This window comes from Rhipicephalus microplus, chromosome X, assembly GCF_043290135.1.
Source record: "Rhipicephalus microplus isolate Deutch F79 chromosome X, USDA_Rmic, whole genome shotgun sequence".
NCBI lineage: Eukaryota > Metazoa > Arthropoda > Arachnida > Ixodida > Ixodidae > Rhipicephalus > Rhipicephalus microplus.
In genome coordinates this window covers 117174563-117191582 of record NC_134710.1, presented here as the reverse complement: position 1 = coordinate 117191582, position 17020 = coordinate 117174563, and the positions used below count along the sequence as shown (strand labels likewise).

Genomic DNA, 17020 nt, shown 5'->3' with positions numbered 1-17020 from the left:
GAATTGAGAAAATGTTTCGTTATCGTTTTAGGATGATAAGGACAAAAACGTGCGATCTAGATATAATGGACGTCTCTTCTTGTCATGGCTGCAGGATGTCGAAGACAAGTGGGAAAAAACAAAAGTAAGTATTGAGTGAATTTCACTGACATATCAAGGTTCTAAAATGAATATTTCAGATACACAAGTTTTACATTTAATTCAGAAACCTACATCTGGAAATTGTTGTAGCTGGGCCAAACGGTGACAAAATAATTAACTTTGTCAGAAAACAGTGACAAAGTTAATTCTCCAAACAAAATCTTCTACTAAACAGATGGATAGCTATGCTTGTTTAAATAAAATGCACATCATGTGATGATCAAATAATCATTTGTGGTGGAACATAACATAGGTCACATCCAATGTATTCCACTTGCATCACTGTGAAAAGTTTGGGAATTCATACATACGGAAAAATTACAGTTCATCATGAATGAAAAGATACAGTTGACTGAATTCAACTTTAATTCGATTTCAGTCAAAAGGGCCAACCAGTGCTCTATATATTTCTATTAAACGTTCATAGGAAGTGAGCATCTCCAGGAAATTGATTCATTGCCCACATTCTTGTTGTGCCATGGAAATGAACATTTTCTTTCCATTTCCAAAATTGTTACTTGACCTTTTTTTTCTTTTTCTTTTTTTCTTACTTTTAGAGGAGCACAGAATCGCAAGTTTTGCTTAGGATCTTATGAAGACTGATTAAAACTTGATGAAAATTTCGACAAACTAAGGTTGTGTTGAGGTGCATTAGTAAATTCTACTTATACAGCACCAATAAAAACACGATTACTGTGAGAAAGGGCTTGGTAATCCAGGAAATAAGCACAAAAGAAAGATAGGCGGGCATCTATGAAGTTCTGACACCAGCTTGAATAGATGCCTTGGGTGTTTCATTTCAATGCTACTTTAAAGGGACACTAAAGAAGAACAGCAACTTGGTTTAGATTGATGAACTGCACACTTAGAACCCGAATGTCATGTGTTTCACAATCATAAGTTTGTTATTAGCAGGGGAAATCAAGGTTAAAGCTTCATTTTGAAGTTTCGCGCCGAAGTCTTCGTGCCTGATGTAAGAAATTTCAAAATGCATTTTTTATATTTTCATGGCATTGGCTCCATGAGTTTTTTCAAAATTCGTATGCTAAGTTTATGGCACCCACAGATTACAATCTACTTTATTTTTATCGATGGGAAGCTACGTAGGGCCCAGTAGACGCCTTCAAAATTTATTACGTCGCAGTGTTTGGTGCGGGAATCTCAAGGGGACGTCGTCACCCACATTTTCTTTTCGCGCGTTTCCTCGCTTACTAAGTGTCGTATCGTAAGAGTCACTGGTATTTTTGCGATTGTGAAATTGTACTTTACTAATAAATGAAAAATTGTTTTGCTCTTTAGTATCCCTTTCATCTGAGCATTATAAGTGTTTGTATTGCTTCACGCTCCATTTTAGTCTATTTCTTGTTGCTAGGGTTTTCTCTTATCCAGGGGTGCAACAGCCGCCCCAATTGTGCCAACTCAATACAATGCCCCAATTGTTGTGCCAAGCTGTGCGAGAACCATGAAATTTGCTGAAATTGCGCCGTGCTGTGCCAAAATGCCCGACCAGCCTTAAAATATTCTTTTTGGTGCTGATTTCTGCAAGAAATGAAGGCCATATTGGCCACCAGCACTTTGCATCATCAATCAAACTTAACTAAGCGTGCAGGCCCTAACCCTAAACCACGGTGTAAGTTATATACTCGTTAGGTGAGGACACTCGCGAGATGCGATTGACCTGATAAAATATAAGATGAAGAAACAATGCTGCTTGCCCATCGATCTGCTGACCGCGGCGGATTGTGGTGGTCAAAGAGAGAGAGGAGGACCTCTCTCTCTTTGACCACCACAATCCGCCGCGGTCGTATGGAATGTCGTTCAGGTTTTAATCAATCCAGTGAGCCGTGCCAGTGTAATCCCATCATCTTAAAGGGACACTAAAGAGAAACAATGACTTGGTTTACATTGACAAACTGCACTGAGAACTTAATGCGATATATATCACTATCATGCCCCGCCGCGGTGGTTTAGTGGCTAAGGTACTCGGCTGCTGACCCGCAGGGCGCGGGTTCGAATCCCGGCTGTGGCGGCTGCATTTCTGATGGAGGCGGAAATGTTTTAGGCCCGTGTGCTCAGATTTGGGTGCACGTTAAAGAACCCCAGGTGGTCTAAATTTCCAGAGCCCTCCACTACGGCGTCTCATAATCATATAGTGGTTTTGGGACGTTAAACCCCACATATCAATCAATTATATATCACTATCATAAGTTCATTATTAGCGGAGAAAATCAAGGTAGAAGTTTTATTTTTAAATTTCGATCCCAAAATCTTTGCACGTGGAGTCAGAAATTTCAAAGCGTATTTTTCGCTTTTTCACGGCATGGACAAAATGACATTTTTTTAAACTTGGTATATTAGGTTTATGGCACCCTCAGATGACAATATACTTTATTTTTACAGGTTCAAAACAACGTAGGACCGAGTAGACGTCTTTAAGATTTATGGCATCACGATGTTTGGGGTGGGAATCTCAAGGTGGAGTCTCCACCCACATTTTCTTTTCGCGTGTTTTCTTACTTACCAAATGTTGTGCCACGGTAAGAGTGGATTTTTCGGAATTGTGAAATTATACTTCACTATTACGCAAAAAATCGTTTTGTTCTTTAGTGTCTCTTTGAGTGATACCGATGACCAGGATGTGGAAGCTTTGGTATTAATATTTGAAAGGGTGACATTGCACAGCAGGGTGGATGACTACAAATCTGTAGTATGTACTCTTCTACCTCACTGGCATTTCAAATTTTTGGTTTCAGGACCACGGATCTGACTTTACCACTTTAGCTGAACGTAACAGAAGTGTTTGTTTGGCTGCCCCACACTGAACTAAATGTCTGCATGGGTGTGCACAGTAATAGCTTATAGTGGTCACTACCTTCATCAGCCTGAATACGCCCACTGCAAGGCAAAAAAAAGCCTCTTCCATGTCCCGTCAGTCAACCCAGTGTGCTTTCTGCTGCCACGTTATACCTGCAGACTTGTTAATCTCATCTGGCCACCTAATTTTCTATCTGCCCCTGATGCGTTTGCCTTCTCTTGGAATCCAATCAGTTACCCTCACTGACCAAAGGTTGTCCTGCCTATGCGCTACATGCCCGACCCATGTACATTTCTCCTTCTTGATTTCAACTATGATATCCCCCTCGTTTGTTCCCTGACCCACTCTGCTCTCTTCCTGTCTTTTAAGGTTACACCTATCATTTTCGTTTTCATTACTCGCTGTGTCGTCCTATATTTAAGTTGAACCTTCTTGGTAAGCACTTCTTCGTTCGAATCCTAGTGCCAGACGATTTTGGACTTGATTTAAAAAAAAAAAAGCATGATGATGGAATTGCATAAAAAGGCCTGGGGTGTGGCCCCACTGGCGACCACTGCTGGTAATGCGCTCCTTCACCAGAACCAAGGAGGATTAAAAAAATTTCAGGAGTGGAAATGATTTTTTTGAAAAGTGAAGCCGTGCCTACGGCAAGATGGCGGCTGCAGCGGCCATCTTACTAGGGCATGATAAGGTATAGCTGTTCAGCTATTAAGAACGGAGCGTTTCCCTCGCACGCCCAACGAGTTTAATGGGGAAACTTTTTCGGGTCACATAGTGCTCCAAGTGCGTCTTAGTGTTACTAATTTTTCTTAGTAAGCCCCTAATTGGAGGCAAAGTTTTTTGGAGATTCAGTCACCCATACTCGTACCTGTGTGTTTCTTTGTCGGGAACAACTATCTTTTAATATAGAACTAACGTAGCATTTACATTAACAGATCAAAGCCTCGTGATCTTTAAGTGGGCATTACCAGAAAAGAGCATGTTTTCATCATCTTGGCAGTGGCAAAAGCTGGCTTCACTTCTGCTGGCAAGGCATTGCGGAAGCTTCTACTCCAGAAATTTTTAAAATCCTCTTTGACCAGAATAGGATTGGCCATTCTGGTGCAGTACTTGGTCTCTACCTTCCACATGAATACGCCAACTCTAGTGATCATAACTTGTCTTAAAGCTACCGTAAGGCAGTGGCTCGTAAGTATATTGGTCCCAGGGAACACTGCCAAGCTCCATTAAGTGCCACAGAACCTCTCCCACACACCCCCACTTTCATGCAAGAATTTTTCATTTGGTTCTCGCTACATTCACATGCAACTAATTCAAAAATAAGGGCATATGAAAAGTTTATTTACTCACATGCAAGCTAACTCGCTTTCCTTGAACCAAAACATTTATGTGAGGCATAGTAACACTCGGGGCTAGCGGTGTGTTGGCTGCTGGATTCAACTGATTTCTCAGCTTATTTGTCAGATAGGCTACTGTCAAGAATGCCAGCTCACAAGCATATGTTGTTTCAAATGGCTGCAGCATGTCCACTGTCTCAGCTTTCAGCACCTGTCTTCAAACAGGAGAATAGGAGGGTAATATTAAGGCAGAGTGCCTACCAACCTAGCCTGAAAAACCTGGAAAGCCTGGAAATGTCAGGGAATTTGAACCCTTCTGGAAAAGTCATGGAAAAATCAGGGAATTTCTGAAAAATCTGGCCTGGTTACGGTTGTAGCCTGTGCGACCGTCACAAAAATAAGCATTACCATAGATCAAAGCTTAAAAAGCTACTCCTTCAACTGCAACTATAGGAAACAGCTAAAAGTTGTGTGAAAAAAAAAAAAAAAACAGTGCGTAACTGTTGCTTCTTAGTAAAGACTCTAAGAGGATGCACCTACCAAAATAATGCAAAGTCTACTGACATTATGGCACTCGCTGCGGGAGCCTTGTTCACAAAAATAGCCATAAGAAAGGCACAGCGTCCCACTACAGTTTTATTACTTTAGGACCCTCGTCCTGTATACTTTTTGTTGATCTTGTAACTTTTTTAAACAATAAACATAAAATAAAAAAGAAATGAAGTACGCCTATGTAAGTGACTTAAGCATCGGAAGTACATTGTTCGAAGCGTCCCATCACTCCTGTTCAGCATATGAACAATCGCCTGCATGTACTGGTATTTCAGATGCAGGCATGCAAGCTTTCCTTTGGCCAGAACACGCACACTTGACCAGTCAGTTTGGTGGCCTGTAGAATCCACATGTTTAGCGAGGGCATATGTTTCTTGACGTCATATTCATGTTTTGTTTAACAGCGAGGAATATAAACTGTTTGTAGATATTCGATTCTGTGTGATAATGAATCAGGGGGGTTTTTAACTCTTCCCTTGAAATCAGTGGTCTCACCCATGTATTGGTTGTCATAATTGTGACAGCCTAAAGTAAAAAACACAGTCAAAATTTTCACTTGGCAACTTGTCCTTTACATTGTATAAAGAATTCAATCGCTTCCATCTTCGTACATACACTATGTTGATGTCTGTTGCTTCTACATATCACGCAGCATATCTGACTTTCTAACCACAACATAATTCATGTTGTTAAATTTGTGCATGTTTCTCTTGACCATGATTTGGCTCAGCGTGAAGGCCTTCTGATTCAGCTAGGACTGCCATTAGCAGAGGCTGGCCGTGCTATGTCATGCCTTTTATTATTATTATTATGAGGGTGAGACACCTGCACATATTGTGTATTTTTGATACATTTCTGTTTTCTTGCCAAGCTGCTCCAAAAGCACAAACATCGCTAAAATTGCGCCGAACTGCTCCAAAAAGAAATTGAAAGCTAGAATTTTGATGCCAACCTCAGCTTTAGAGGGGGGAAAAAGGTAGAGTTAACTAATAAGATGCGCCCAGTCGTGTTATTTTTTTTTTTTTCACCTTTCTGGTGACGAAGGCTCCCATGCATGGTGCTGCCATAATCGCCTCTAAACTGTTATAAATATACGTGACTCCGCAAAAATGAGCTGTCGTGCATCGGCCGTGCAGCTGCTACTAGCTAGGCTGTGTGTTCTGGTGCCTCTGTCGCCTAGCGAAAACCACAGAGTCAAGTGGCGAGCGTAGTGGAGTTGACTCTCAGGTTCTTTGTTGTGCGCAGCGCGTTCCTCCGGTCGCTGCAGTTTTCATGTCAACGAGCAGCGTCGACATTGCTTCGTGCGGTCACCTACGCGTGCGTGTTTGCCGTGAGCTAGTAACTGTAAGCATGGAGTCATTTCCCTGCATGCGACATATGTCATGGATGCTCTGCGCCTGCACACAGGTTCTCAAAATGGGTTCCGTGAGTGATAGAACGTGTGCACCCCATTCCCGGTGTACGCACATTAGCTATCAATTTATTTAGACAAGCGAGTTCTCATTGCGTAAAAAAAATCTATCGCCGGCGAAATCCACATCGGTGTCTGCAAGTAGAAAGACTTAGTTATTTGCGAAGAAGCGGTGACAGAGCGTGCGTCCAAACCATTTTAAACAATATTAACGACGACCTTGTCGCTTTATTCGTGACTCATGACGCGTCGGCGATCACGTGGCACACTTTTCATGAATGGTGATTTGCCACTGCTCCGTTTTGTAATCCAAACTCGCAACGAGCGCTTTGAGAGGTGTCCCTGTGTGCCGGCTCTGGGCTACACGAGCTTTTAAGCTTAGCTTCATGTTCTATCGGTGTTTCGGTCGGTGGCCGTTTCGCTGTGTGACTTCGTTTTCTTTCTTTTATTCTTTTTGTCTTTGCAATAAAACCGGCCTCTGTACATTAGGCGGTTCATTTGCATGGACACGAATTTCTTACCTGCGAATTTCTTAAAGCATTGCGAGCGCTTTACGCGAGTCGTAGCACGGGTGACAGTCACAAGTTGATGTATTAACGGGAGTTCTACATCGACGATAATGACCTATGATAATTGGATTATTAAAAAAATAGAACTGGTCAATGTGTGCTGTATTAATAACACATGATTGTTCGCATGGAGAGGCGTTGTCATCATTCACTTATCATTAGTGCCATAAGCATGTGCTTTATGACATAGTCAGTGTGACGAGGTTTCCTGGCTCCCGCGCTGCACTCCTAAAGGTTATCCCACACAAGGTAGCCCCAAACAGTGGTGCAGCACACTTTTGTTGTCTGTTAAAAGCTCATAAGGCCATCATGTCAGGCTTTTCTTTAAGCGAAGGACCACTGTTACGTTACTAAGATTCTTGTGCAATCACAGTTTTTGAATTTCTTTTGAGTGTTTTTAGAGAACCTAGTTTTCAGGAAAACCTTTCTTTCTTTAATATTATTTCACATGTTTGTTATGAGAGCTAGATAGGTCATGTATGTAAAAAGGAAGTACAGTTCATACCTGGCGATATTTTGTTTGAAAATTTCCTTTGAAATCTGTTTCAGTATTATGTGTATTATAAGCCAATTAAAATGTGCACTGGTACCCCCACGTTGCTAAAAATTTGTATTATCAAGCTCCCAGGATGACATAATAAATGGCGCTAACTTCTCTGAAGCAAGCTTCTCTTCCTCCAAAATTGAAATTTTGCTGCTCCAAAAACTGCTTCCTATTTAGTATCAGCCATCTCACCCCTGTTAATATTAATAGTATTATTATTATCATTATTATTGGCGATGCAACGGCAAACGTCCTCAGCTACTTACTTATTGCTGGTAGCTCGCGTTTCATGGTAGATTTGGGTAACTTCATCCAAATTTCTCATTTCAGTTTCTTGAGTTGGTATTATTAAATCTGCGATTATTTTTAGTCTTACATCCATGGATGAGTACACAATCGAAGGTAACCCGCCAGAATCTGTGATAAATCTATGGAATCGAGGTAGGTGTTGCGCCCTGACAGATTCCTTCTTCCCAGTACATGGTCAAACGGCATGCCTTTAAGCGCTACCCCTAGCTTTCATTGCAGGCAACTGAGGACTTTGTCGAACTCTAAGCGTCAGAGCCCGGAGAAATAAAGAGGTCAACATGAAAGAAAGAAAATTATGCAGTAACGCTCCGTTCTTGCAACATTTTTAGTCATAGTTCAATGCAAGGTGCACAAGGTACGTGAGTAGTAGGGATTTTTTTCCCTGAAAAGTATATGCTAGAGGTGCGCAATTTAGATGGGATGCAAATCAATAGTAAATAGAGCAATCCACGTAGCATCAGATCCAATCGAATCCACATCTTAAATATTTAAGTCAGTAAATACAGGTCAATATAATCCAGTGCACATTCTGAGCAGCCTGGGCTGTAACCATTATAGTGAACTCGAATATATTCCAGTGGCGGAACCGACCAGGCTCCTGGTCCTCCTTTTACACAGATGCCATGAGATAGTGCCATTTTTACGTTTTCTAGCAGCTTTGGCTGCATTGTAGGACTGTCTTGGGCTTCTTTAAACCTTTAAGTGCAGTTAATTTTAACTTGTGTTTTTGCTTTCTGGTTCTTCCAAACATTATACAGCCAACTTGCTTACCCTCTCACTCTGAGGTTTCATTTTGGCCAGATATACATATCTTTTTCATATTTACCGCATGTGCTCAGAACATTCTGAGCACTTGTCCTTAAATAAGTTCACTACAACCCCGAAAGCTACAATGCTGCGTTGAATGGCAGTGCACAAACATCACGGGTGTTGGGCTCGCGGTTGGTGCTTTGCATGGCCTCTGAGATGACGGGTGTGTGACAAGTCTCTACGCCATGCGTTCGCCATCTGGGAGGCCATGCATTTGTTGTTTTGTTTTGTCCTTGGGCCACTGTGCTTGCGCGGTGTTGTAAGCAAAGAGGTTTCTTCTGCATTCGACAGATGGTGCTCTGCCACGAAAGGCACGACTTTCAAATTTTGATTGACGTCGTCCGCGCTTGTGCTGCTCGCAACTGTTTAGCATGGTCGTGAAACTATCCTTCAACTTTTGTTGCGTTGTTATTTTGTGATACAATTGCTTCATTTAACATTGTTTCGACCGCCAACAGCACTGGGTAGCACACCGAAATTGAAAGATACATTAAAAATACTTTTTTTCTTTTTTGTAGGACCAAGGTGGGGGTGGGTTCATTATGCGAGTGGGTTCATTACGCGAGTAAATACGGGGATAACCATGAGAAGGGCACAGGGTATTTAAGTACCCCTAAGTATTTGACGTTTCTTAAGGTTACACCTATAATTTCTTTTCCATCGCTCGCTGCGCCATCGTCAATTTAAGCTGAACCCTCTTTGTAAGCCTCTCGGTTTCTGCTTCGTAAGTACCTGCGAGATCCAGCTGTGATATACCTTGCTCTTGAGGGATAGTGGCAATCTGCCAGTCATGAGAGCAGAGTGGATCAAGCAACAAACCGGGGTTAAGGATGTCATAATTGAAATAAGAAGAAATGAACATGGGCCGGGCATGTAGCACATAGGCAGGATAACCGCTGGTTAGTAAAGGAAACTGACTGGGTTCCCAGAGAAGGCTAGTGGGTTAGGGGGAGACAGAAAGCTAGGTGGGCAAATGAGATTAGGAAGTTTGCAGGTATAAAGTGGCAGCAGCAAGCACAGAACCGGGTTGATTGGGGGAACGTGGTTGAGGCCTTTGTCCTGCAGTGGATGTAGTCAGGCTGATGATGATGATGTATGTGACATAAACATCGGGACTACATTGTCAGAAGCATCCCATCACTCCTGTTAGTGCAGTTGTCTGCATGTGCTGGTATTCCAGGTGAAGGCACAAGCAAGCTTTTTTTTGGTCAGAACATGCATGCTTGACCAGTCAGTTTGGTGGCCTGTAGATTCTACGTGTTTAGCGAGAGCATATGAGGTCACTCTTTCTTTCCTGACATCATATTCATGTTGTTAAGCTCTTTTCTTGAAATCGGTGGTCTCACCGATGTACTAGTTCTAACAATTGTGGCAGCCTAAAGCGTAAAGGGATCGTAGAAATTTTCACTCAGCCGCTTGTCCTTCACGTTGTCTAAAGTATTCCTTAGCTTTCATGCTGATACATTCACTATATTGATGTCTGTTGCTTCTACATATTGCACAGCATATCTGATTGACTGTCCAATCGCAGCATTACACGTCAGTAATTTGTGCTTGATTGTCTTGACCATGATTTCGGCTCAGCTCGAAGGCCTTCAGGTTCAGATAGATTTGCCATTTGCAAAGGCTTGCCTGGCTATGTGATGCCTTTTATTATTATTATTACTACCATTATTATTATTGGTGATACAACAGCAAACATCCTCAGCTACGCACTTATTACTAGTAGCTCGCATTGGGTAGAGTTGGGTAACTTCATCTAAATTTCTCTTTTCAGGTTCTTGAGATGGTATTATTAAATCTGTGATTAGATTCTGGCATTATGTTCATAAAAGAGTACACAAACGAAGGTAACCTGCCCGAATCTGTGATAAATCTGCAGAATCGAGGCAGCTGTTGCGACCAGACAGATCTCTTCTTGCCAGCACATATTTGAACGCCATCGCTTTAAATGCTACTCGTAGCTTTCATTGCAGGCATCTGATGACATTGTCGAACTCAAAGCGTCGGAGCCCAGAGAAATAAAACATCAACATGCTTGTGCTCGTCGTAGAAAAAAAAAAAAAAAAAAAGGTATGCAGTGCGGCTTCGTTCTTGCAACGTCAGTATTGTCAATGCATGGTGCACAGAATACGTGAGTAGTGTATAGTTATTAACTTTTTTGCTGAAAGTTGTATATTAGAGGTGTGGAATTTAGGTGGGGGTGCAAATCAATACTAAATACAGCAATTTACGTTGTATCAGATCTAGTCCAATCCGCATCCTAAGTGGCCTGGGCTGTAACCATTATAGTGAACTAGAATATGCTTCAGCGGCAGTCCAATCCGCATCAGATCCAGTCCAATCCGCATCCTAAGTGGCCTGGGCTGTGACCATTATAGTGAACTAGAATATGCTTCAGCGGCGGAACCGGCCGGGCTCAGGCGTCCTCCTTTTACACAGATGCCATGAGATGGTGCCACTTCTACATTTCCTAGCAGTTTTCGCTGCGTTGTAGGACTATCATGGACTTCTTCAAGCTTTCAGATGCAGTTAATTTCAACTCGTGTGTTTGCATACTGCCAAACAGCCAACTTGCTGACTCTCTGGCTCGGAAATATCATTTTGGCCAAATATACATATATTTTCGTATTTACCGCTTGCGCTCGGAACACTCGGAGCACATGTGGTAGTTACTTATTCTATAGAGTTGCCTGATTTTTTTTACACTCTTGGGCCTGTTTCCAGTGCACAGTTTTTTCCAAGCAGTCATAGCAGTCATGGAATTCGCTTCAAATAAATCATCATGAAAAACCTGAAAAAGTGGGAATTTCGAAAAAGCAAATTGGTTAGACACCCTGAAAATAGAAAAAAGGCACGATTCAAACAGAAGTCGGACATTGACACTATGACACGAAATACATACTGTAGGGCTGTCTAGCAACCACCGCAGACAGTGGCTTGATTTTCCTGCAGAAAAGCTAAATTAGGACTCTTTAAGAGTAGTAACGTCAGTCTTGATGCATTACCCTGGAAAAAAAAAAAAGAGAGAGAGAGAGAGAGAGAGAAAACAGGAATTCGAACTCGCGACGCGACCACTTCCCCAGCTGCATGTCAACCCTCTACGACAACACAATAGCATGACGACGTCTGAAACGACTACAAATTTACGGCGACGGGTTTTATCATTTTTATTATTACACCACGGTGATGGGGCCTGTTGCTACAATTGCATCACTATTATGACGGGCTCCCTCACTGTTAAGATTACGTTACACTGACGGGCCCCATCACCGTAGTGAGTGCCTTTGAAGTTTGCGTGAGTGATGAACTCACTCACGCTATTGACACCCTCAAAGATGACCCTTGGCGATTCCCTACTTCCCTCACAAAACCACACTGCCACAAGTTACAATGACACCATAGCCACCATTTTTCTTTCGCTGCATTTGCACTAGCAGCAAAAAAACAAGATTGCCAGGGGAAAATATTTTCTAGCATTGGGCCCAAAATAACCCGAAAAAAATGTGGAAGTGTTTAAAATCAATCAGCAAGGACTCAATTGGCATCCCCAGCATAAACGATGGCGGTGTACTTTTAATTGGTGACACCGATAAAGCTTCTGCTTTCAGTCGCTATTTCCAGGCTTCTTTTACGCACCCTTGTCGCAGTGATGTACCGTGTATTCCTGACAATGTCTTTGAACCTATGCCGGAGATGACGGTAACACATGGTGATTTACTTAAGTTGCTTGACAAAATGAAGGCTTCTCCTGCAAAGGGCCCTGACGGTATACCCTCTTATGTGTTGAAGGCTTGCTCTGATGTAATTGCCAACTACTTTGTCAAACTCTTTGAGAATTCGTTACGTACTTTTTGTTTACCTAGCGAATTGAAAGTCGCCAATGTGGTTCCGGTATATAAGAGTGACCCAAAAAATATTGTTTCCAACTACAGACCAAACAATGGAGCACATAGTCTACAGCATCGTAATGAAACGTCTAGAAAGTAACAATTTTTTTACGGCATCTCAGAATGGATTTCGGACTGGTCTTTCATCTTCAACACAGCTCATCGAATTCAGTCATGATCTTTTTTGCTCATTTGACCTTGGGTGCAGACAGACTGCATATTCCTGACTTTCAGAAAGTGTTTCATTCTGTGCCCCATGTTCAATGGCTACATAATCTGATCCCTCGGTATTACTCTTGCATTGCTTGATTGGATCCGGTGTTATCTACAAGATGGGATGTAACATGTCGTAATTAATGGTTCCCAATCTGAATATGTTGCTGTTACTTCGGGAGTTCCACAGGGGTCTGTGTTGGGACCTTTGCTGTTCCTAGTGTACATCAACGATATTGCTCAGGATGTGTCATGCAAGGTACGTCTGTATACAGATGATTGTGTGATTTGCCACTGTATTAGATCCACCTCTGACCATCACTACTTGCACTGTGATTTTGTGATAAGTGGCGTATGAGTCTAAAACCCTAAGAAGTGCCAGTGCGTCTCCTTTACTTGTAAACGCAACCCATACCTGTTTCATTATACATTAGATACCATCCAGCTAACGCGAGTAACTGAGTATAAATACCTAGGTGTTTACTTTTCATCAAATTTTACCTGGACTAAGCACGTTGAATATGTCACAGCGAGATCCTGCAGAATGCTAAACTTTGTTAAACGGAACTTCCGGTTAGCTCCTCCCAAAATCGGAGAACTACTCTACTTTTGAAATGTCCGACCTATCTTAGAGTACGCCTGTGTGGCGTGGGACCCACAAACAAAAACTTTGTCTAATATGCTCGAGATCGTACAAAACCGCGCAGCTCGTTTTGCGACAAGCAACTATGACTTCAGTGTCAGTGCGCTTAAAAATAGGTTAAGGTGGGATTTGTTAGTATCACATAGTAAACACTTGAGATTACAAATGCTATTCAAAATATTTCATTGGTTGATCAAAATAGATGAAGAATTTTACCTTTCACCTCCCCATTTTTTATCTAAGAGAACTTACCACTTCCTAAAATTAGGGAATTTTCTTGCGGAACGAACATTTACCAATATTCCTTTTTTCTGATCACAATCTCCCAGTGGAATCGGCTTCCACAGGAGGTTGCAGACTGCCACACTGAAACATGTTTCAGGGACACATTGCTACTGTCATAGCTGCATTTTTGTTATGATCTGTTTTTGTGTTCATACTGTTTTTGAATAGTCATTTTTGTGTAAGCGTATTTTACGTTGTATATTTCCCCCCTGCAATAATGCCCTCGGGCGCTATAGGTATTCTTTTTGTAGAATAAATAAATAAATAAATTACTCAGCAGCTGCCCGTGAGTCCGTGGCCGGGGCGCACGCGATGAAAGTGGTGTGTAGTGACACTGCTGTCTTGTTTCCTGTTCAAAAGGGCTTCTTGATGCAGACCATGCGGAAGTGCGTCACAGTTCTGTGTGCTCATGCTCTTGAAATTCGCACACGCTAGGTGGTGATAGTTTCACTGGGTGGTTTGTTTTTGGAGCTCTTTCACACTGAAACTGAGACTGTGTGGTAATGAAAAGCCTGTAATTATATTTTGCACACTGCAGTTAATGATGTGCCTTGTTATGACTAACAGGCCTCCAGCAACACATTGCTGCAGACAAACGAGAGGCCAAAATTTTTGTGTCCGTACCCATTAAGGTTGCATTAATGTGCTATTATGGGTGAGGACCAAAGTGCCTTGCTGTAAAAAATCAATTTGTGCATGAAAAAGTACCTCATCAGCTTTCATGTTGATAAACCACAAGGGAACCTGTGCAATGTGTGTGTGTGTGTTTGAATACTTCTAAGTGAAATTGCAGAAAGAAAAGTTGGAGAGGATTGCTGAACATCATCTTATGTGGTAGCTGCATGAAAGTGTTTTTGTTTTTTTGCTAGGTTGATAATGCGCTAGCAGGGTTGTGTTTCATAGTTGTCAAGACTTAGGCAATGTCAACAACACTTTGCATGTGGAAGGCAAACATACTATTCTCCGGTCTCTCCTCAACTTTAATTTTAGTGAATTCCAGATGATGTGGCAGACAAGGGTGTGCTCCGTTCCAAATCTGCTTCGTGGACATCAATATATAAGAACATTCGAAATTTTGGGTTCTCATAAAGTCTTCAGTGTACAACTTCCTGCTCAAGTTTCAGGTCCAGAGCAACATTGAGCCCCCACCTCTACTCACCCCATGTTAGAACCGTTTTTTTTTTTTTAATCTACACATTTGTGATTGTAGCGGAGGCTGAAAGGCAGCTTTGCCACAATACGAGAATGTGGTTAGGTGGAAGCGTGCTTTTACCTCATTTAACAGAAATCGTGTTACAAAACTCGACTCTGTTTAACTTCCGAAGTAAATTTTTTTTTTGTACACATTCTCATTCTAAACTTTTTTTCAAAAGTCACGTGTATGCTTCTGCTGGTAACTCTCCAACAAAAATTGGTACGTGCACTCAGTGTTGTCGTGGCTGAAATGCAGTTCACCTTCTTTGCTATCTTATAGAATCAAACTGCTGTAAAAGCATTCAATATATATTTGACTCATTGCGGATGTAAACACACTGGTGCACATAGTTGTATTTCTGCAATATAGCAACCTTTCACCAGTGTGAACAAATTATCCTAAGCTATTAAAGCTGATTTTTATTTGTACTAAAAAGACTATTGTGTGCATTAAACGTGCGTGTTTGTACTAAAGAGACTTCAGTGTGCATTAAACGTACTTACAAGCATTGAAACATGCCTGAATCGGTGACAGTGTGCATATGAAGCACATGTTGCATCCAGGGTTGCCATCTCCCACTCCTTTGTTCAGAGTTCAGATTAGAGGGAAGGGTATGAAGCATGTAGTACATGCTAGCGCTAAGGAAATCAGTTCTAGCCTGGAAAAAACAAGTCCACTTGTTGAAACATCGGCTCAAGTATGCAAGTTTACGGAGTTTTTCATCACAAGCTTCCATCTTCCCCTTCTTGCCGTTTTTTGAATGCCTGGCTATGGAGATTTAGCTTTTGCCATGGTAGTATATAGATAGGAGCACTTCCTGCTGCTTGATTCATGTGTAAAATCTGACCGTCTATAGAGAATGCTCCAAATCTTCCAAGTACTTGTTTTAATTAATTACTGTCTTTTGATGTGTCACAAATTTCCAGCTGTGTGAAGTAAAAGGTTAGATCAGTTATCCCATTAGGACGAAAATTGCATGCTCCCAGCAGATTGTGTGTGTGCGTCCATGTTTCAGATGTCAACTTTTTTTTTTTTTTTGTACGGTGATGCAGGAAAAAATGCTACTTCGGCAGCACAATGAAGCAGAAAGCTTGCATGCTGTTCAGAAGCTTGATTGGGAGTGGAAGCTTAAAGAACTTGGCCTTTGTGAAGTGAAGGCAACACCTGTCATCGACGACATTTGCGTGCCCAGTGTGCATGTTAGCGACGAGTTTGATGTGCTGCCTGCATGACAAGGCCTGTTGGTGAAGACATGCCTGATGGACTGCTGTGGGAGTGTGTGTGAAGTTCAGAACCATGAAGACTTTCTCAACACAGAGATAGTATTCGCAGAACTGGGTGTTTTAACTCAACATGCTGATTCACAAGACATTACAAATTTTACTAAACATTCAGCAAGTGCATGGTCACCAGCTAGGTAGGTATAATTCTACAGTCTTCTGCAGCTGCAGTTGTGTGGAAATAAGCCCTGGCCTCTTAACTTTCTCTTAAATTATGCAGGGTTTCACAAACGTTTTGTGCAGTTGGGCTTGCTGCCAGTACATAAACGGAAAATATTGGACAATTCACTAGTGTCTATTGAAAACAGAATGGGTTGACACCACTATTGTCCGTTTAGGAAACTTGTGATATTTGCTTGGAGGCCATTGTGCAGTGGTGCATCGTAATCATTAGAGCCTGGTTTCAAATTTTTTCATTTGCCAAATATGGTAGCTTTAATAAGATTTTTGTATGTAGATGTTATGCTGTGGAACTCTCTGAATGTGTCAACTTGTTGCTCCTGCAGTATCTGCATGATGCTGTACTTCTGTGAAAAGGTTTCATTTATGGACAAAAGAATATTGCTGTTTTAATATCTGGTGTATCAGTCAATGTTTTGAATGTTTACAGTTGTTTATAGACAATGGCGGCATTGACAGTGTTCATCCCGGTTTTAGACATTTTTTCAACTACATGTGTAAATAAACATTCTCACAGAGTTGTCCTTTGCTCGTGTTGAATAATAGCGTCTTAATGTCATGCATATGCTCATCAGCTGAGCTTACAACTGCCAAGCTTTGTTGGCATTGGCATGCTGTCTCCTGTTGAGTGGCCTATGACAAATGCAGGTAAATTTTTAGTACAGCAGGAAGCAACAATGAGGAAGACGTAGAAAAAAAACAAGGGTTTCACAAGTTGGCAAGATAGCTCTCTAAAAAGCAAGCTATCTTGCCAACTAGCCCAACTTCTGATCCTGCTGCAATGCAGGTAAGATTACCGGGGCTGTTGAAACACTGTTCCATTTCTTCAGGCCAACCTGTATGCCT

General features: G+C 41.7%; 1 protein-coding gene across 3 annotated transcripts in view; it reads left to right on the top strand.

The window, feature by feature from the left end:
- LOC119176343 (uncharacterized) overlaps nt 1-16717 on the top strand; it is a 69483-nt gene extending 52766 nt beyond the window's left edge. For 2 of the 3 annotated variants that reach the window (XM_037427573.2, XM_037427572.2), the window contains 2 exons: nt 32-124; nt 15767-16717. In XM_037427573.2, coding sequence (XP_037283470.1) covers nt 32-124; nt 15767-15946 — 273 coding nt within the window. In that variant the 3' untranslated portion in view covers nt 15947-16717. The remainder of the gene's footprint in view (nt 1-31; nt 125-15766) is intronic. The other variant, XM_075877462.1, reaches the window with a different exon arrangement.
- Nucleotides 16718-17020: the final 303 nt, after the last annotated feature.